Source organism: Camelus ferus, chromosome 25, assembly GCF_009834535.1.
Source record: "Camelus ferus isolate YT-003-E chromosome 25, BCGSAC_Cfer_1.0, whole genome shotgun sequence".
NCBI classification, from domain to species: domain Eukaryota; kingdom Metazoa; phylum Chordata; class Mammalia; order Artiodactyla; family Camelidae; genus Camelus; species Camelus ferus.
Window position 1 is genome coordinate 24,105,466 of NC_045720.1, and position 22,667 is coordinate 24,128,132.

At 38.8% G+C, this 22,667-nt stretch overlaps 2 protein-coding genes across 2 annotated transcripts in view; one reads left to right on the forward strand and one right to left on the reverse strand.

Annotated features, from left to right (window-relative positions):
* The window catches only part of TRHR (thyrotropin releasing hormone receptor), a 478,797-nt gene that overhangs the window by 240,392 nt on the left and 215,738 nt on the right, over positions 1-22,667 (reverse strand). The window lies entirely within an intron of this gene.
* TMEM74 (transmembrane protein 74) lies at positions 648-6,478 on the forward strand. The gene is made up of 2 exons (XM_032467899.1): positions 648-801; positions 2,841-6,478. The coding sequence occupies exon 2, from the start codon at positions 3,229-3,231 to the stop codon at positions 4,144-4,146; it is 918 nt and encodes a 305-aa protein (XP_032323790.1). The 5' UTR covers positions 648-801; positions 2,841-3,228; the 3' UTR covers positions 4,147-6,478.

A 22,667-nucleotide genomic window follows, 5' to 3' on the forward strand; every position in this document is an offset into this window, starting at 1 on the left:
GAAAAGGAGGATTTTTATAGGACTTTAAAAATTACTGTGACCATTAAATGAGTTAATGTATCAGAAGTGATCAGAAGAGAGCCTGGCAATAGTAAGTGCTGTGTATGTTATTATTGTTATTTTGGGTCATTATTATTCAGACACCCTGCTAAGCTCAGGGGATGAAGGAGAACAGGACAATCCTTTACCCTCAATGATCACGTTTCTCCCGATTTTGTTGGCAAATCAATGACTTTGGAAGCAGATCCTTGGATACAACTTATTAGCTACCATTTATTGTCTTTGCAAACTTAGATGACGCACTTAATTCCTCTGAACCTCTTTCCTCATCTGTAAAATGAGGGTTAATAAAATCTGGGAAGATTGATTCTATGCATATTGCCTGGCACACAGTTGTAACTAAATATACACTCTTTCCACATAATCCTGTGGCCACACCTTATGCTAGGGGACCCAACATTGAGTTTAGGAGCCAGAGCTTTTCTAAGGTGCCAGGTAGGAGCAGCTAGGTATTGCGAAAACTCTTCAGGAGGGGCAAAAGCGAGAAAGTAGGAGGGAAAAGACAGGAGCCAGGCAGAGAGGCCGACCAGGACTACATCTCCCGGGATGCTCAGCAAGAGAGAGCGAGCCCCGCCCCACCCCGCCCCGCCTCGCCGGCACAGAAGGCGCTGCCCACCCCTCGGAGCCGAGCCGCGCGCAGAGGCTACAAGTGCTGCGGTCTGTGATGAGGATGCTTTCCCGAGGAGCCGCACAGAGACAAGCGCGCGGTACTCGAACCTCAGAGGGTGGCTAAGGCAGGAGGTGAGTAGCGCAGAGCGGGACGGGGAGGAGGGGCTGGGGCGAGGGAGAGACCCCGGGAGCCTGGCGCAGCTGGGGAGCGCTTCCCCTCTCCCTGCCCAAGGTGCCTGCCTTGCTTTGGGGTATTAGGCGAACGCAGCCCAACTCCGGATACCTCGGGCGGAAGCGGAGTTCACCGGAATGGATCGATTGATCCCGGGCGTGGGGATGCCGCTGCCGGGTGCTTGCGGCGCGCCCTCCCGGCACAGCGCGCGCAGGACGGATCCCGAGGTCGCCTCCCCCAGACCAGCCTCGCCCGAGTCAGTTAGTTGCAGTACAAATATTAATGCTCTTCATTGCTGGCAGACGGACGAGGCAAAGTGCTATCCCTTCGTTTTGCGGTGCAGTTTCATTAACTGCGCTCTTAAACCAGGGAGAAGAGAGGGAGGAGACTGAAGGAAAGAGCCTTCAGCTGGTCCCCTGGGATTTATCCATTCTCCACTGAGAATGGAAGCCCCGGATTACGGAGTTGCAAAGGAAATCGACTGTGCAGCTAGTGTATCTCTGATGGAACAAGAGCCTCTCTTCTTTAAAGACAGAGAGAAGCCGGAGAAGGGAGTTAAGTGGAAAATTCTCTCCCTCTTTGTTATAAATTGGAAGTCCCGTAAGGGACTCTGCCGATTTTTATCTAAAGTAATCCAGTTTGATGAGTTAATTGAGCCAAAGGTTAATCAGAGCGCCTAACGTTTGAGGAAACTGCGAGGCAATTTCTTGTTTCAGTAATTGATCAAGCCCGTTACCATCGATTCCTTCTTTGAGGGATCCTGCACTTACTAAAGGAAAGCTCTGGTTCAGTTGTGGTTTTCCTACAGCTGGTGTTTTTGTTTGTTTGGTTGGTTTTGGTTTTTTTTTTTTTTTTTTCTGTTTTAGCTGCAAACTCCAATAATAGGAGATAAGTGTGTGTGTTTTAAAAACTCTAATGTAGAGCAGAAAACATGTGGATTTCCTCTCCTATATTTTAAGTAAGTTGCCAGGTAGACCTTAAGTGAGCCTTGCCTGTGCTTTTGTGTGGGTTACCAGCTGTTAGAGCTCTTTTGAAGTATGATGAGCCCCCAAGCCACGAGTTAAATCAGTTATTACCCAGGACTTGGAAGCAAAATAAAAGGGGCTCTTGCTTGAGACCTCTGTACTTGGTGACAGTGGAAAGTGAATTTTATTCCTCAGAAAGATGGCAGAAGCAGCAAAAGATGGGCAAATGGTTTTCTGCTCAATCCAAAGTTCTGTCCCTGATAGGTACCTTGCTGTGGTGGAGGTGAGGGCATGTCATGAATACAGAGTTTCAGAGGTAACTTTGGAAATAGCTTTTCACCTATTTGCCTCAATGTAGCTGTAACTCTGTGGGTTTATGATTTGTCTTTTATTGTCAGTTTACTTCTAGATTGTGAAAACTTCTAGATGGTCGATTTCCTGTGCACATTTGTTTGCAAAGTGTGCAGAGGGAGAGGATCATACCCATTTAGTAAGTGGGAGTAGCTTGTACCTGGAGCAGACGACTGTGTGTGTGTGTGTGTGTGTGTGTGTGAGTGAGTGTAGGAGTGAGCTAGCCCATCGTATTTTGCAGGGATCAAAGAGTGGTGTGTTGTCTATGTACTTTGGGGTCCTGAACATGCTACCATCATGTAGCAGCAAGGGGCTGAGCTGAGACTGGAAGCACAATGAACAGGAGTAGGGTCTTGTAAATACAGGGCTGTGTAACTAGGGTCTCTGTGTGTACAAGGTGTAAGGTTTGGACGGGTGGCTGATTAAGCCAGCCATCTTTCACCCACTTCAGAGCTACCCAGTCAAAATGCTGAGCCCTGGCTCCAGTAGAGCCCAACTGATGGTGACAGATTTATTCACCCATGGTAATGCTCTAATGTTAAAATCTGTTTTGAACTAAAGAGAGTGTAAACACTTATAATTTAACTGAATTGTTGAGAAGTCTGCGCTTCCCCAGGTTCTCCAGAAAATCAGCAGCTCTGCTAAAAAAGGTCCCTGCCCTTCTCATTTGTGTCTCTATACAGGAAACCTGCCTTCTCATTTGAGGGATCCTGTCACTGAAATGTGTGAGTCCTTGGATAAATTTGGCTTGGTGACGGCAATGCTTTCTTCAGAGACACTGTCACTTCCTCCGTGCTCCTTTCCTACCCTGACATAAGTTTCTCAGTGTTAATCCCTGTGATAAGTCAGAGGATTTGCCCTTTTCGCACTTTCCTGCTACTAGGTATCTGGTCCTTTCTCTTACCTCTTTTAGGAGGAACTGGAGCTAAAGTGTCAAAACCTGTGGCTACAAAGGAGATGAGGGCCTCAGGAGCAGTACTCCTGGTGATGCAGCCTTAGCTCCTGTTGGGTTCTTATCTAACTGTCTAGCTATTGGCAGACTTTCCGGAAGCTGCTGTCTGATTAGCTCTGATGGAGCTCCACTACCTTGCTAAGAAGAGCAGCCAGGCAGCCCTGTGTGATGCTGTGGACTGGAGTGCAGGAGGACCTCCCAGTGACGAGGCAGATGCAGCAGTCACCAAAGCTGCTCTCTGCTGCCAGAAACACTGTATGTCAATACAAAAAGCCCTAGAGATGGAAGGGTCTAACCTTAGCCCTTCTCTAGCATCCCCTTCCTCCTCTCTGCAAGACAATGTTATTCAGCCAGACTCCTTGCCACAGGGACATCTCAACTCAGGAAACAACCAAATAACAGCAGAACGGAAAATCTGCAACTGCTGTAGCCAGGAATTAGAAACCTCTTTTACCTACGTGGATGAGAACGTCAACCTGGATCAAAGGAACCGGAGCTCCCCTTCAGCAAAAGGGAGTAATCACCTGGGAGACCTTGGCTGGGGAAATTCAAATGAGTGGTCCCACGAGGCTGCCATATCCTTGATATCTGAAGATGAAGATGATACAAGTTCAGAAGCTACATCTTCAGGGAAGTCAGTAGACTATGGTTTCATCAGCGCTATCTTGTTCTTGGTCACTGGCATCTTGCTGGTGATCATCTCTTACATTGTCCCCCGGGATGTGACTGTGGATCCCAACACCGTGGCAGCCCGGGAGATGGAACGCCTGGAGAAGGAGAGTGCGAGGCTGGGGGCTCACCTGGACCGCTGTGTGATTGCTGGACTCTGTCTGCTCACGCTTGGGGGGGTCGTTCTGTCCTGTTTGCTAATGATGTCCATGTGGAAGGGAGAGCTCTATCGTCGTGACAGGTTTGCCTCTTCCAAAGAGTCTGCGAAACTCTATGGTTCCTTCAGCTTCAGGATGAAAACTAGCAGTAATGAAAACACCCTGGAACTGTCCTTGGTAGAGGAAGATGCTCTCGCTGTACAGAGTTAATTCTGGTTGTGAATTTCTTAAGAGTCTGCTTTGGCATTTTATATGAACAAAGCAAAGCAAAGGAAAACAAAACACAACACATTTCTTAAAATTAACAGTGCAATTTATTTACCTGGCAAGAAAAGTTTATTTCCCAAACCAACAGCCAATATGTGTTTTTGTTCTCTACGTATTTTTTCTTTAGAAGAAAAGCCATGTAAGATGCATTAAGAAACCACAACCAGCTACACCAGTCCTTCTAAAGAGCTGAGGTTAATTAATCTGTAATGGTCATCAGCTTCTACTTCTATAGCAAAATATTTCTAACAGTCCAGTGTATAAATGACTTCTTTTACATGATTTGGGAAATTATTTTTTGGACACTAGTAGGATGAATTAGTAACCTATTTTGTGAAAAAGAACATAAACACTAATCACATAATGAGGCTTACATTTAATTCTCAAAGGTGCTTATCTATTTTCTTGCTAAATTTATTTTTCCTGTAATTTGGCTAAACACTAAAATATAGGGGTTTGAATTTGAATGTTTTCAAAGCTTGAGGATGCTGATTATTAAGAAAATGTAAAAATATATGTTATATTCAAAATTATTCCTGTACTCAGAAGTGGTAACTAAGTCATTAGAATAAACTTTCTAGTAAAATAAAATATAAATCATTACAAGACCGATCTGAATTTGACCCAGAATGGCAGTACCAAGTTAGCCAGTGTCAAATACCTGTTTTCTAGATAATCGCTGATAAAAATTTCATTTTCTGTTTGTGATTTGGCCATCATACCAGTTACCTGTTCTTTTGAAGTCTTTCCTGGTTCTCACACCAGAGATGCAAAACAAGACGTTTTTATTCTATTTCCAGATATCTAATATCTAGGCATTTTGAATCATGACTGGCTCAGGCACACTCCCAGCTTACGTTTTGTTGTTGTTGTTTGGAGAAAATCTCCAATGCAAGAGCAGCTAGACCCTTGGGGGCTGTGCCTAGAAACCTGTATCACTTGCTATAGGCCAAGCAACGAGTCATTGCCCCAGGATGGCAGCAGTCTTTAAGATTATAGCCAAAAAATTAAAGTGAGAAAAGAGAAAGATTAAACACACTGATTCAGTGGGAACTGCACTCCTCACCAGAACTCACCTCCTCCTAAAAATGTTCTACGCATTATTCTGATCACCTTATATCTAGACCCTCAGTAACTGTGAGATCTTGCCTCATCAATTCAAAGCATGGTGAGCAAAACAGTAAACACTTTGCAAAACACACACTTAACGTCCCCACTAACTCAGTGTCTCAGGATGGTTATGGTTCAAGAAGAGGGTGGGGAATTCAGCCAAAGAAATATCTTGCATTTTGCAACTATTCCTTGAGGTGTTCCAACCTCCCGCTGTTACCAGGATCAGTGGGGTCATTCTTAAAGAGGATTGAAGCTGGGAATTTGGGTGAGATGGCAGGGATGGGGAAGTGAGAAAGTGATTTCTTTATAGATTCTAAAACCTAATTCCAATGTCTGGAGCTTTTGTTACTGAGGACCGTGGAGTATGTGGGTGACTGGCTGGCAGAGTGTGTGTCAGGATATTTATGTGAACGAGCTCTTGTAGGTGTCAGAGATTGATTTGATGAGTTAGGGACACTCATGTTACTAAGGGTTAAGGTAAAATGCAAAAAGAGAGGATCAAAGGATGATAAAAATAGCGAGGACAGGTATGTGAAAGAATTATTAGGTAGAAATGAGAAATTATATGGACATCAGAGGAAGCTAAGTGTAGCTGGATTACCTTACCCTATATAACAGACTGTTGTTGATTTGGAAATAACTGGGACAATATAAACATGATTTTTGTTTTCTATTGCTGGTTCTTTGTATTTTTGAAGAAACTTTTTGTTTTACCATGGCTATCATGTGTTGAGGCTGGCTTACTAGCAGTACAAATTTCTATTCTGAAGGTTTATAAATTGTCAGATTCTAGCCTGTTTGAGGATCCACTTTGCATGATGTTGAGGCAATAGGGGATGATCTCCTTGGCTGAGTGAGTAGGTTTTGAGTTGTGTGGTTTTTTAAAAAAACACATGTTTATTCATAGAAGCTAAATGGCATCAGCTGAGTTTTGTTTTTATTTATTGGTGAAACAGGATTAATTAGTCAAATTGCAGACTAAACAATTAGTGTGTAGTTTGATTTTCATCTTAGAAAGGAAGACAAATTTGAGAATCAAGTGTTAGGGAGTTTTCTCAGGTCTGTAAAACTGCTGATAAAGGAGAAAAAGCCAAAGCTTTTCATTTGGAAGCATTTAATGAATCTGGCAGTGCTACCAAATTACATATAGTTCTAATATGACCCGAAGGATATATGCTTATATATATATATTTCATATACATATATTTTTTCCATATATATATATATATATATATATATATATATATATATATATATATATATATCCCAATTGGGAAAAAATATTCAAGGAGAAGAAAGACCTAACAAGTCAGAATTTATTTCTTCATTTTCTTCCTTAAAATTTTAAAATTGAAATATAGTAAGTAAATGCTTACTTATTTCAACAATATTATTTAAATCTGCTCATATATAGGGCACATCTCTTTTAAGGTTCTATTTATATGAGGGCAGACCATTACTTTAAAAGGAACGAATTTAGAACATCATCTGGGTGTCTCCTCTAATGCTGTGTTGACATTAATCAAACAACTGCCTTAGTTATGATTTCCCCAGGTATTCAGTTGTGTAGCTGTAGCCCATCCTGTCAGTGCCTGAATTCAAGATGAAAATTACTTGAATTTAAGCTGATGGTAACACAGGCAACAAAAAACCCTGAACTTTAAACACTGTTGTTTCCAATCTGATAGGGTTTGGGGCTCTAGATGTATTTAGAAGTACTTTAGTGAGATCAGGCAATACTGTTACACAGTGGACAGATGAGGGCTATAGTATTGATCTCGGGTTCTTCGTGGAGATCTGGGACCTTACATCTATCTCTTTAATACGGTGCTGATTGTTATCTATGAGAGTTTTTATTGCTAGAACTGGAGAAGCAAAACTCTTTTTTTCAGAGGTCCATAGTTTAGGTCTTTAACTTTCTAGCAAGTTTTAGAAAACTAAACTTAGAGTCACCTTCCTAATCTTAAAGAAGGCAGCTCATTGTTGAGCAATGAGGCCCAAAGGGGTGAGTATGAGAAAGCAAGCTGCTTTTCTCCATTACTACTGGGATCTACATGCTGCTAATGCAGTTTACTTGTCTTAATAACTTTAATAAACTGTTCCTTTTTAGGGCACCTTAAACTGTTTGTGGCAGAGCTGAAGTGTTTTCTTTACAATGTTATGTGTTCTTTTGAGCCATCTGGAGCTCCTGAAACAGACCATGTCATAGGATGCACTGGTCCCATCATAAGAAGAATGCCTTCTCCAGGCCCCCCGTTTCACAGCTGATTTAGTTTAGAGGATTACAGGACTGCCTGGGACCATGAAATTCTTGGTGGCTGTGCATGCATAATTGCAATGCCCCTTGATGCTAAACTACCTAGACACTTGCCTCAATATCAGTATCACATGCTTTACCGTCTGCTTAAAACATCTGAGTCCATCCCTTTCATCCTTACTTGTTTTAAGAGACCCAATTAGACCAGTGCTGCACATGTCCTTTGAGGTGCAAATTTAAACAAAGAGACTGCCCTACCAAATTCTTTTGTGCCTTCCCTTTGCTCCTGGACATAAGGATAAGTGACTGAGTGAGAACTATGTCAGTTGAATATCAGGAATGAAAGGTGTGAACCCAAGTGGCTTTACTTTTTGTGACTTCTTTGTGACAGGCAAGAATTCTAGGCAAACGCATTTGAACATTTTAGCCTTCTTATTCCACATGTGCAGTGACAGGCAAATGCAGAACCTCACCTGGATTACTCATCTAAAGTTAAAGGGAAAATGTCCTCTGTATCTGTTAAGAGAAGGTTTTTTAATTTGAAGGTCAGATTCCATTGCAGCAATAACTGCTACCACAAAAATGTGGCCTGACAAAAGAGATTCACAACCTTCACCAACGGTTTCACCTCTTAAGTAAGTAAGATTTAATACCACCAACTAGATTCCATTGTGACAAAGGAATAAGACAGATCCTTACAGTTCTCTGTGATGACTTTAATCTTTCCCAGAATTGGGCATAAAGAATGACTACAATGAAAAGAATTATAATGAAGTCTCACTGGCTTTTTTCAGTATGAAAGTGTTTGTAAGGAGAATTAACATATTGTCATTTTTTGCTGACTTTCAGCTATATCATTTTATGGTTCATAGGATTCTATAATATCCTCTCCTTCCAACTCATATGGGCATAAGGCTTGGGAAATAATTTGCCTGACTCGTGCACTGGCACCGTAAAAAGTAAGATGTTATTTTAAATATGTAAAATTGATTTAAAAAATCTGTGGCATACCCTTAAGAGTGTACCTGTCTCTGGTTTCTGTTTGTTAGTGTGCAAGTGTATGTACACTCAAGTCTATGAGTGTATTAGGAGAATAATTTATAATTAGAGAACCATAATATTTAAAGCTATTGTTAGAATAATTTTCTTATAGGAAACTTGGCATGCCTTAATATTGACTTTAAGGACAAAAGAAGTCTCTCACAGGTTGTGAATGAAGAATTGGGAATCAACCTCAGAATGAGATGTCGTAATTATATACATCTCTTTTGGTGGTTTAGCATCCTGCAGAGGTTTGATTTATTTTTTTGACCTCTAAATTTCAGGCTCAAAGAAGTGTGGCATATTTAGAAGTTATTTTACCATGATTTATAATTTTATTTCAGGGAAATATGGGCAGCAAACAGTGTTTTCCTTTGCTTGAAGTTTTAGTAATTCTCCTGTATTTCAGGGAGAGCAAGCCTTGTTTTCTCACTGCCATCTTTCTGCTTCCTAGCCAGGTTCCAAACAAATGTCGTACAAGAAAGCAAAGATGGGTTATTATTATATAGTAGATTGAGAGTTTTAATTTCATGGTTCTCACTGTGCTTTTAATTTTACTTTTCTTGCCAAACAAGAAAAATACTTTGCTGATTATGTATTTCTGATATTCTAAAAGGGCAGATATTAAGGTTATGGGCTTTTTATTAGGGCATTTGATGCCTTATATGATAATAGCAAGTGTGTCATACCATTTTAAAATAAAACAATTTATTAAGATGTCTTATTATGTTTGTTAACTTTCATTTAAAGCTGAATCTGTAATGCTGATTTGGTTTTTTTAAAATTATATTTGAAATTATCTGCCCCCCAAATTAGAAGTATTATTTACCCCTGATTCCAGTATAACATTTTTCTTGCTGTGCCATATCATTAAGAACAGTGTGACCTATGCCTTATTTTTCTTTGTTTTTACTTTATATGAAATAGTCAAACCATTTGGCTTTCTCTAAATTACTCAGTAGTGAACCTAGAGTATGAATTGCACAATGTGGAAAAAATACAGACATAAGTATTTTAAAATCAGTTATCTAAAAATCTAGAAAGCTTTTAGGTGAGAAATAAATATCAAATTGGCTTATTCCCCTGCTCTTAATCATCTTTAAATCTAATTTTGAGCTCCATTTTCATTTGAGAGGTGCATAATAATTTAGATCATTAAGTGGAATTTGATCATGATTATGTATAAATGCTGTCATGGTTGAGAATTCTAAAGGGACAATTTGAAGTAAGGCCCCATACATTGCTCCACTCATTCACAACAAAAATTGGATCAAGATTCTTATGTACTGTAAAGGAAGATCTAGGGTTTTTTTTTTTTTTTTCATATTTTTTTTTTAGAAGGCCTTTTTTTGGCTAATCACCTCTGGTCATTCAGAATGAGATACACAATGCTGCTGTAACTCCAGTCTCTTGCTACATGACCCTCACAGGTCAGCTACCATTTCAGATGTTGCTGGTTGTCCAGCTAGAGGAAAAAGAGAGTCTGCAAAGTCTCAAACAGGCATTGTACCTCCTCACAACTTGTTAGCCAGGACTAGTTACATAGTCTCACTCAAGTCAGGAAATGCATTTCCAATGTGTGCCCTGAAGTGTGGATATTAAGGACCATTTGGCAGATGACACTAATGACCACCATAGTTTCTAGTGTCTTTGTGTTGTTAAAGCACATTATGTGTCAATGAACATAAAAATTCTTATGTTCTTTAATGACCACTATTATCTGCATTTAAAAAATGAAAAGCTGAAGCTCACGAACATTTGATGGCTAGCCAAAGTTACACAAGTAATAAGCAGTGGAGAAAGGACTGACACCTAGGATTGTTTCACTAAAAACTCGTAATTATTCTAGATTAGAAGGAATATTACCCTTGCTGCGAAAAAGTCAATTTACACTAGATATTTTATTTTGTATTTATCATTTTATAAAATAAAATAACAGTCATGGGATTTGAGAAATAGGAAACTCTTCCTATAAGGAAATCATACTAGTATTTTGCTTTCAAACAATATAGCCATTTGTCAAAATATAAAACCAAATTAAACCTATCAAAACTCATAGCCATCCTACTCACTGCCCCCACTGAGGTTCAGATAAGCCTATGCCAACACTTTTCTTTGGAGAAGAAAAGAAAATGTAGTTTTTATTCTTCCTAAGTGCACATAGTTCTCATAGGGTTTATGTCATCTTCAATAAGGAACCCAAAGGTGAGTAAGGAACCCAAAGATGGAAAGAAAGTCACATTTGAGGGCTTATTATGTGTTAGGCATCCTGTTTTCACGCACAATGTCTTGCTTAATCTTTACAACACACGGACTTCAGAACCATGAAACCATGAAAACATTAAGTGTGAATGCCTGCTCCTCTACTCTTGTCAAGTCATCTGAGCCATGATTCCTTTATCTGTAAAACAGGGATAATACTGTTTGCTTTGTAGGACTCTGATAAAACTTAAATAAGATAAACAAGACAAAGGCTGAGAGAGCATCCTGTTCGGTATTCTATTGCTAGGTCCACATTATCTTATGTGAACTGCCTTGTAACAGCCAAACCTGGGTTTTAGAAGTACTTGGGAACTGTGATTCTGTTGATTAAAGACAGCTGACAAATTACTGAATTGGGTCATCACCATGATCAAAAATATTCTCCTCCTCTTTCTTCTTTGCTTGCTCTTCTTCTCTTCCTTCTTCTCCTTCTCCTCTTCCTTCCCTCTCCTCCTCTCCTTCCTCCTTCATCACCATCATTGATGTGGAAACCATTCATTTTCAGGTCTCTTATTTCCACCATCATAGATATGCCCAAGAAAGAAAGTTGTATTCCCCTTCATGAGACAGAAAATCAATCTGGAAAACTGTCTTTTGCTTAATTGTGAAGCCAGCTGTGTGCTAATATCTTAGACCATCATCCTCCAGAACTTGAATAGCCATAGCTCTCATCATCAGCATGTTATGTGGCAGAAGATTCAGGTATCTTTTGAATAGAAGAGTTTTGCCATAGAAAAGTCCAACAAAATCCTTTTATTTGGTTGAAAATCCCTTTTCCTTACATTAACAGTGTTAAAACTTAAAAGGTTCTATTCAGCACTTGGGCAAAAGGCTGTTCCCTGTCACTGCCTTTATCCAGATCAGTGTTCATGTGCTTATATTGAATTTATCCTTGAATTTTATTTGAATTGCCCACATTCTGCCAAATTAGGAAAATTAGTTGCTCTGGAATACAGATGACATTAAGGACAATTGCCAAAAATTAAACTCGTTTTCCCTTGATACTTAAACGGCATAGTCAGCAATGTCCTCTGCTGCTGAGTTGATCCAGATCAGGGAAACCAGGGGCAAAAGAGAAGGAAAAGGGCAAAGCCAGGACCTGGTTGCAAACAGAATAAAAGGGGACGAGGAGGGATTGATGCTAGATCCTAAACAGTAATGGATGGGGCTGAGACTTTGAGAGAAAATGTTCCATTAATGACAGCCTTATGTCAAGGATCAATAATGGCGCTTCTGTTTCTGGGCCTTCAGACTCAAATTGGGACTTACACCATTGGCTCCCCTGGCTCTGGGTGTGGACTAGAATGACACTGTCAGATTTTCTGGGTCTCCAGTTTACAGTCAGCAGACTGGGGGGCTTCTCAGCCTCTATAAGTACATGAGCTAATCTTTCATAATAAGTCTCTTTCTAAATATCTGTATCTATTTATCTACCTCCTGTTGGTTCTGTTTCTCTGGAAAACACTGACTAATACACTTCCCAAGAAGAACTTTGAAGCTACAAAGTTTGAAGATGTCAAATCCTCTAATAGCAAGGTTTGGGGCACGGCAAGGGGATAGGGTGCTGTCTGCTCCTCAGTTATTCAGGAAACTATGCTGATAGAGGCTCTGTCGTCTTCAACATACGACTTCCCTGAGCACACTGGTTGTCAATATTTAGCCAACAGACAGAAAAAGAGACAGCACGGAGGCTTTCATTTCAGTTGGTTAGCACTCAATCTTCCTGCTAGATCTAACTGCAAAGGAGGCTGGGAAATGTAGTCTAACAGTATATCCAGGAAAAACAAGAAATGGGTTTGGCCACTCTGCCAAAATGTGTGAACTGCTTGTAGTCAAGTTCCTATTTAATATTTCCTTTTTCTACTTACTTTCTTCATTTCTGCTCACCAAAATTTTCCTCTAATTAACTATGAGTATTTGACTTGTTTTTGCTCAAGTGAATTAGGGTAAGTATCTTGTTTTATATCATGTTCAATATATAAGTTATATATTACTGCATAACAAATTATCCCCAAACTTAATGGCTTGAAACAAAAACAAGCTTTTATTATCTCACACAGTTTCTGTGCGATAGGAATTTGGGACCAGGTTAGCCATGCAGTTTTGGCTCAGGGTCTCTCATAAGGTTGCAATCAAGAACATTGGTTAGGGCTGCAGCATTTTAAGGCCTGACTGGGACTGCCTTGGAGGATTTCCAAGATGGCTCAATCACATAGCTGGCAAGTTTGTGCTGGCTGTTGGCAGGAGACCTTGATCCCTTAACACTTGGACCTCTCCAGAGGGTCTCTTAAGTTTCCGCAAAACATGGCTGCTGGGTTCCCTTAGAGAGAGTGATCTTAAATAGAAAGGAGGATGCTGCAAAGACAGACCAAGTTTCAGAAGTCAAACACTGTCATTTCCACCACATTTTATATAGTTACTAAGTCCAGCCCACACTCAAAGAGAGGGGAACTAGGCTCCACCTTTTGAAGGCAGGAGTGTCAAAAAGGGTATGTCTATATTTTAAAACTTCTACACTCAGTGTTTTGATTTTTCTAAATCCCTTCATCCTGTTTAGTGTTGCTAATATAATACTTCTTTACTTAATTGATACTTCAATTAACTCCTTTAATTTCTACTTTAATTAACATTCCCACTTTTAGGAAAGTTAATTACATCTTTCATTTAGGATGTCTTAATGAGAGCGCTGAATTTGATCTTTTAAAAATCAGAGCTGACTTTGGGTCTTGCAGAGAAAAAAAGGGGGGAATAGGTCTGTGGATGTGGGCTATAATCAACAATAAATTGCCCTTGAAGGAGGAGCCAAGCACTCCACTTTAAAATATGATTTGTGGGAAAACCTAAAATTCCAGTTTCTTTTTCTCCTTTGCAATGACAAGTCTGTCCAGTTCTCAATCAAAACATCCATAGTTACCTATTATGGTGAAGAATCATTAGTACATAATATTATTGAGTGATTTACTAAATTGATCCCTAAAGAAGTTAATGATGAAGACTAACACTACCGAGTGCTTATAATGCCCCACCTTTCATATTTACTCATTTAATCCACACAACAATCCTATGAGGTAGATACTCTGATTATCCTAATGTTATCCATGAGCAAAGTTAGATTTACCATTGCCAAGAAATTACTAGTTTGCCCAAGTTATTACCTCTGTCACACAGTTCATATGTGGCAGAGTTGGGATTCAAACCTAGAATTTGGTTAATACATTTGCTTAAGGCTAAAGCTAGTAAATGGTAGAGCTGAGACGTCCCATCCGGGTCTGACACAAAAAATCCATGCTCTTTGTGTCTATACTAGGCTGCCATTTACTCTTCTAGTTCTTTTTACCTGAACTGCCAGTCCTCCCCTCTGCCAAGGCCAACCTCATTGACAATTACTCACATCATCCTTGATCTCTCCCTTCTTTAAATGACCATAGAGCACTTAGTATCTGTATTCCACAATTCACACAGTGTAGGCTGCCTCCTATTGATCACTAATTGTTTCATGGATTAGGTTTTTCTTTCCAGGTAGACTTTAAACTCTGGGAGGGCCAAGAGCCTCTCTTACCTCCACAGAACCTAGGTTAATATTAACTTGTACCAGTCACTTGATGACTGTTTATGACTTGTATAAATAGGAACATGATAAATTCTCCCAATGTATAAATTCTTGCCAAAAACAAGTAGTCTGGCCCCAGTATTAAAGTAGCCTCTTATCCTGGAAACCAGGATAAGAAAAGAACCCAAGGAAAGAAAAAAACCCTAGAAGAAAGCCACAAAGTAGATTAAAGTTAGAAACCACCATACAAGGGAAAATGTAAAAGAATAATGACTTCCACTTGCAGAGCCAAAGGCTAAGGCATAACAATAAAAATTCACTAGTTTTAATAGTTGATATGGTAAAGACATTCACTTTCACCAGGAATCAGAACATTCAGATTAACATGTTAAAATGATACAATTTTTATCATCTAATCGGGACAGTTTTCCTTTTTTAAAGCAATATTTAATGTTGCCATGAAGGATGCTATTTCATACACTGTTTTATAGGAGCATCAATTAATACACTTCTTCCTGGAATACAAATTAACAGTATGTATCTGGAGTCTTCAAAATATCCTTTCTCCCAGTATCCTACTTCAAGAAAACACAGGGTATAAGTATGAAGGAGCTGGATGAAAATTTATTTACAAAGATATTTATCACTGCATTAGCTAAAACAATACTGAAAATAATGTCATAGCACAACAATAGGGGGATTGCTGAGATGGAGTTAAGTCCATAAAATGGATTGCTGTAAAACCGCTAAACATAGTTTTCAAAGATTTTTAAGGATATGGAGAAATGCTCATAAAATAACAGTAAGTAAAGAATTTCATGATACAGAAACTGTCCTCAAATATAGCACCATCCTAATTATGTGCTATATATGTGATGTATATATACATAAGACAGAAGGAAACATCAAAATGCAGTTATCTCTAAAGTGAGGTTATTGGTGATTTGTATCTCTTATGTTTTCTAAATTTTCTTTCCTATTTTTTAAAATGTGCTTTAATTTTTTAAAAATATTTGTATAATATTTACTATATGCTAATATTGATTCAAGGGATTTATATGTATTAACTCTTTCAATTTAATCCTAGTAAGAACCCTATGAGGTAGGTACTGTTGTTAGCTCAATGTTACTGATGATGAAACTGAGGCACAGAGAGGTTCAAAAATTTCCCCAGGGTCACACAGCCAGTAAGTTGTGGAAGCAGGATTCAAGCCCATGCACTTAACTATATATAATTGTGAGAAACTTTTGAAACCAGAACATAAAATAGAATAATTTTAAATTAAAGAGTTAATTATTATGAGTTAATTATTCAAACTTCCTTGGGTTAGTTATAAGAAGGTAAGAAAACAACATGAAGAATTCATTTATCCAGTAGGAAGGACTATTCTGATATCCAGGATTATTTCACTAGAATGAATTATAAGGCACAATGTGGGAAGTTCTCAGTGGGGCTATGAAAATGGGATTGATGTTCATCTGGTATATATAATGTCTTCTTGATGAGACTGGTAGTGTGACTCTCTAGGCCCCTGCCAGCCTATGACTGATTAATGAAATAATAAAGCAGGGTTGGATGACCCAATTTGTCCCTTAATTATATTTATACTCTCATCCTTTAAAGAAACCACATAGATGACACTCTCCTTCCTATGAATATGATAATTTAATATTTTTAATCTGCAACTTACAATTACAAATATAATGTAAATACTTTCTAAGAAGAGATAGAGTCCACTGTTTTCTTACCTTGCTTCTCAGACTTGAATAAGTCAACTGAGGAAAATATAGCAGAAAGAACTTGTCAGCACACTGTCAGGTAAGTATAGGAATTACACCATATAAATAGCTACAATGAATAATTTATTTGGTAGCTATATGGCATTATTTGTGCTGAACTGTACTTCATCAGTTTTCCTTCCTCTTCTTTTAGAGCTTTTATGAGTTTAGGTTTTGTGTCAGAATATATGTCAGAGGAATAATAAGCATCTGTTTAATAATCAAAAAATATTCTTATTTGCCAAAAAGCCTGTGATTATTCTAAGTTGGTTTTATTGTTGCTGCTTTTTCTGGGTTTTTTTGGTGGTTTTTTGGAGGAGGGTGACTAGGTTTATTCATTTATTTTTAATGGAAGCACAGGGGATTGAACCCAGGACCTCGTGCATGCTAAGCACACACTCTACCACTGAGCTAAACCCTCCCCACTATTGTTGTTGAATTCTATCCAAATGCAATTGGAAAAGAGATTAGTAGAAAAATTACTGATCTGTTTTCTCACTGTGCTAAACCATAACTGGTTTTTAAAAAGGAATTTTCCCGTTTTATAACAGTGGACCCACTTTGTAGCTTTTTACTCACAGACTGAACTTCCTCCTGCTCAGGGAGAGTAAGTGAAAAGTAAGATTACACTATATACTAAATACATGGAAACTGAGAATTAGGTATATGCATCTAGGGAGACAAAAGAAGGACAGAGGGAGAAAAGAGCAGAGGGAAAGGCCCCCAAAAAGCTGTTAGAGGCTTCAGAAGGAAACATTTACTTGTTGACAAATTCCCAGTTACAAAAATGAAGATCAGTAATGCTACATATTTAATATTAAGCTGGTCCCTATTTCTAATTACTCTGTATATTCTCTGTCAATGTCTTCAAGCCTTTCAAACAAGTCAGCTATATATACCAGCCTCATGTTAATGAAGCCATGGGGAATTGAAGGGCAGGACACAGAGGAGAAGGGCAGGCCCCTTGGTATTACCCCTCTGCTGATGCCCACGTGGTAGAGGCACAAGCAGTTGAGGGGGACAGTTGTTCCAGAATTCCATGATCTTTAGGCAAGCAGGTAGAAGTCTGAATTAGACCTAAGAGCAGCAGGTAGATGCTGGCATTAGTAGAAAAGCAGGCACTTTTAATTTCTCCCAAACCTAGAGGAAGGTGGTCCTTGAAAATAGTTGTATGGGGGCGGGTGTGGGTGAAAGCTGTAAACATTTGTGTTACAGGAGTAGTTGGTGGAAGTTGACATAGGAGACAGCCTACATGTCATGGTTATGTAAACTGAACTTTATTCTTCAGGTAAGGGAGGAAATATTGAGATTTCCTTAAAAAGAAAAGTAGCATAATCAGAATTCAGTTTTAGAAAGAGAACTCAGATAATGGGGTAGAGATCAGATTGGAAAAGTGGGTAAGGACTGGTGGGAAGCAACAGAAAGGGGCCAAGGAGAAATGATGAACTGGAAGGGTGAAGGAAGAAACTAAGAGGAGATAATGAATTAGGCATTTCAAAGGTCAAACAGATAAAGTTGATGATTGATTCGAATGGAGTGGGGCCACTGAGAGAAATCACTTGGAAAATCTATCACTGAACAAGTGATGAAAAACATAGGAAAAAGCACCAGATTCGGTGAAAAAAAGATACACACACACACACATATGTGTGTGTGTGTGTGTGTGTGTGTATGTATGTGTATATATATATATATATATATATATATATATATATATATATATATATACACACATATTATTAAGTCCAAAAGGAAAACATGTTTTTCAGAAAACTAGGATACTACAGCCCAAGTTATTTTCTGATGATAACTTAATTAAGGAATGAAGCCAAAATTATCTTGAGGCTTGAATAGTTAGCTTCTCTGAGTGACTCTTAAAGATGGAATTTTTCCAGGAAACATCTTACAAAATTGCTGAATCTCTGATCTTTTGTTGTTGAATTCTCTGATGAGTGCCTAGATTGTTGATATTCTATTTGTGGATGAAAGTAAATTTCAAATGCTCCAAGTATCAGTTATAGGGGAAGAGTTGAGACTCTATTGTGAAAATTTTAGAGGCTCCTTTTTATGTTGGCCCATATGGAAGTTCTTACCATGTGTCTGTGAATGGGATCCACTAGAGACTTTATAAAAGTCCCTCTAACTTAAAAAATTATTTTGAATTCATATTCAATCACTTAGAGAATTTTCATTTCATGAAGGGTGCAGAATATGACTTTGCTTGAAAACTTTGAAGGCTTATGTTTATAATGCATTACCTTGGCCAAAAAAACAAGCTCTTTATTGACACTGTAGAGAACATCTTGATGAGTCTACAAGATCCACATGAAATCTCAATGATTAATAGTAACAGTTATCTTTCATTACTGCTTTCACTGGGCATCTTCAAATATTTTCTCTTTTAAAATTCTGCTGGATGAGGTCATTTTGTGTTAATAAATATTATGCTATGCCAGTAAATGCAAATATTTTCACTGTTAACTAGATTATGCTAATACTACTGAAAATAATCTGCCAATGTGTTTGCTGCCTTTCCTAATGCTCAGATATACAACAGGCTGGTTATTACAAACTCTTCCAAAATAAATTCCCTAGAGAGAAAGACTCCCCCCACCCCAAATCTGGTTAGAATGCTAAGAACACTCTAGACTTTAGAAGAAGATACCAATTATTGTATGTCAAATGTCAGAATTTAGGGCAGAAATATAGAGGATCAATATATTTTAAAGCTCACTTCTAGGAATTGTGAAGTATTCCATAAATCATAGGCTTTTCCTAGTGATAAAAGTAAAGACTATCATTTACAATAACAAATGAGTTTGATAAGGTATCTTCTGTTTTGATACAAGAGGCTGTCTATAAAGAAATGGCTTAGAAAGAAACAATATTTTCCAATTCAGTTTTCCTGTGAGTGATGTTTCACTGCAGACTCATAGTAGAACCACTGCTAATCATTCAAATCCCATCTGAGATGACCTGTAGATGGATCCTAGCAATGTTCAGAAAGCTGTCAAATTGAAGCACAGCATCTTATAGGCATTCTATACTTGTATTAATAGGAACTTTCCCTTCCAGGTGGGCCATGTTTCTAAGAAATTTGTTCTTAAACATACCACATCAGGTTAAAAGTTGAATGTCAATGAGAAATGAAATTGCTCTGCTAACACCTATATGTTTATCAAGCCTTGTTTTTATTGGAAGACTAGCTAAGAAAGAATCCCATAACTTTAGACATGAAGAAACTGATTTTCTAAAAGCAGGTCCATTCTTTCTCTTTCATCATCCCTGTTCCTTCTGCTAGATGTTTCTATTCATATCCTAGTCTTATAAATCAATCAATTAATCAATCCAAACTGCTAAGACCTTAGTAAGACTGCGTTGTCTGTGGGGTCACCAAGCTCCTAACCACTTCTTACAGCCCTGGATACTGAAGGCCCTTGAGAAGATTGACTTAAAATTGCAGCATCAATGGTAGCTGGAGAAGAGAGTACCCCAGGTAAGGCAGATTTGTTGGACCTGACCCTCTGTTCTCAGGACTGCCTAAGCTCTGATCTCTAGTTTAAACCTGGAGCTGAGTGTCAAGGCCAATATTAAGGTAGGAACAGCAAATGTGCACTGTACAATCTTCAACTCATACCTAATCCCAACCACAAGCAAATCAAGCACCAGAGAATAGGTCTAGGCTGTGTACCTGGAAGGGATAACCACACTGACTCGATATGATGAAAACTCAAGAGGAAGAGACTGGAAGGCCTCAATACACTGGAGCCCTAAAAATATGATACAGAAGCAGGAATGAAGACTTCGATAAACTCTGCTTGATTGAGTTCTTACAGAATTTCCGCAGCTAAGGGACTGAGTTTATCTTTGGCAAAACTGGAATTAATCTTGCTCTTACAGGTGCCTAGGAGAGTGCACTAAATTTGCTTTGAAGGGTTTTCAGCTTGTTCATGATAATCAGCTATTTATCCTTGGGAAAATGTATAAAATAATACAGGATGTTTTCCTTCATGTTGGAGAGAATCCAGCATGATAGAGGCTGAAACCCATCATGTCAGGGTATATTATGTACTTTTATTCCTTGACTGTCTAAAATTTTAGTCAGGTGAGCTTGGAGAGTTGATGAGATTATTGTCTCTGTCAGGTTTATTTGTGCACAAAGAAGCTTTCCTGCACGAAGCACAGTTAGTTCCTTCCTCAGACTCTACTGAAGGTGTTGCCCATTCTATCAACTTTCATCTTTGGTGTTAATAGCAAAAAGAATGAAACACTGCCGAATCATTTTTGAACATTACTGTATTGAATTCTGATTAGTTCAGAAGTGTAGGAGGGATTGCTTTTAGGTCGAGAATTCTTTATTGGCTTTTCTTCCCAAAATCTGTACAGAAAGGCACCAAGCCCCTTAGCCTGGTCTGTTATTTGTTGTGATTTGATGGAAATAGTGGTTGACAGATTTTTCTGGAAGTAAGAGCTGTTTGTATGTTTTTTAGAATGAACCCTTGAAGTATATTTCATAAAGGAATTGCCTAACTTTTGGAAGGTTTTGTTGATGTTATGACTATCCTCATGTAAGGACCAAACAGGAAAAAAAACAACTCAGTTATACCATCTGGAAGAGCTTTAAGGCTGCATATAATTTGGGTGGACAGGAAAATAGGAAGAGGGTAACATTTATTTTGCCTGTGCCTTCTATGAACAAAGGCTTCTGTTGGATGTGAAACTATCAGTTTCCAGGTCCAGGTGATGTTCCTGAGAAGAATAAGAGGGTCAGTTTAGATGCTGTTAAAATATCCTCCAATAAGATGGAAGAGGCCTCTTTGCTTCAGGCCATGTCCAGCTGTAGAATTATTCCTATGGCTCTCATTTAAAAGAATAAGGGCAAGATAAACAATTTTCATAAATCATTATTAATAAGAGTTCATATTTATTGAATACTTATTGTATTTCAGCCTCTATGCAGTTCTCTTTATAATGATTATCTCATTTAATCCTTACAACAATTCTTTGAGGTAAGTTCTACTTAGATGATGAAACAAATGGGGTAGGTTAGAGAGACTAGAAAACCCCAAATAATATCTAGTAAGTAGATGATCCTGAAGTGGAGTCGAGGTTTCTGACTCCAGAAATCACGTTCTTAACTGCTAGAGCATATAGAACCTAATACTGGGTCAGCTTTACTGATGATGTTTATTGGATCAATGGAGGAATGAATTTATGAATGAACAGAAACAAAAATAAGGTAAATAAATTCCATGAGATTCTCTTGCAAAGGAAAAAAAAATAAAGATTTCAGTTGTGGTGAAATTAAACACACACACGCACACACGGCAAAACAACTCACAGGGGAACCTACACAAGTAAAGAGTTTCTAAAAAGCTTCTTGTAAAGGTGCTAGTTAGGTGGATTTCTTCCCAAAGAACGGCCTCATAGTATTCAGAGGGAGGGAGAGAGAAAGAGACAGAGCCAGAGAGATAGAGGGACAGAGAGGGAAGCAGAGTAACAGAAGCAGACAGCCCTGGGTTTTCACTTTAATTCAGGAATCCAGGAGCTGCGAGGAAAAGAACACTACAATCAGACGAGGATCCTTTAGCTGACACAGTCCAGCCAGCTCTGATCCAACCCCTAAGCAAACAAATCGTCTCCTTTCCCTTCCGCACTGCCGCTTGGCTTGCGTGTTGAACCAGTAAAAGCATCTGGGGTTGTAGCACTTACAGGATAGTTCACTACAGATCATAGTCTAGAGTTACATCACTGTACCCTCTCCAGTTAATGACACACTTGGCTAGGGCTCCTATCAGACACCAGTCATCAGGTATGACATTGCTGCAGCCAGACTACAAAGTGAAATGGAGAGAATCTTGAAAAAGGGCAAGGGGATAATTGCATCTCTCCTAAGGAGAGCTTCAGGCATTCAGCCAAGTAAAGGTTAAGACAAGTTAATGTTGCAGTCAGAGCAAAAGCAAGCCACAAGCATTTGCTGCCTCTCACACTCCTGCCAACAGATGCATTCTGTCAAAACCGCACTTAGAATGGGCTTGCTAATAATTGTCTGGCTCTGCTATTGGCAACTTATCTTCTAAGACAGGATCTGTGACCAGTAAGGCCCATGAGACCCAGCATTGCTTCCCTGGTGCACTTGGCTTTTCAGCCCACATCACCAGTCCCAAGACACTGGCTTGACCCTTGTTCTGCTTTATGTAAGCTGCTTGCGGGTATCACCTGGAATCATCAGATCCATTATGCGGTCTGTATGTCAATGTACTCTGAACGTCGTGGTGAAAACCTTCTAAGCAGTGCTTTGCATCATGCATATTAGATGATCAAGCCATAGCACGTCATTCTTGTTACAGGTCAAATTATATAATGGTTCAGCTTAATATGTTTATCCTACCCCATTTTTTTAATATACAAATGTATGTATATACTTGGAATAATATCCATGACTCTGTTCACAATTTTATC

What these genes read in the sequence shown, in the direction of transcription:
- TMEM74 (XM_032467899.1), top strand. Translation starts at nt 3,229, where the DNA reads ATGGAGCTCCACTACCTTGCTAAGAAGAGCAGCCAGGCAGCCCTGTGT.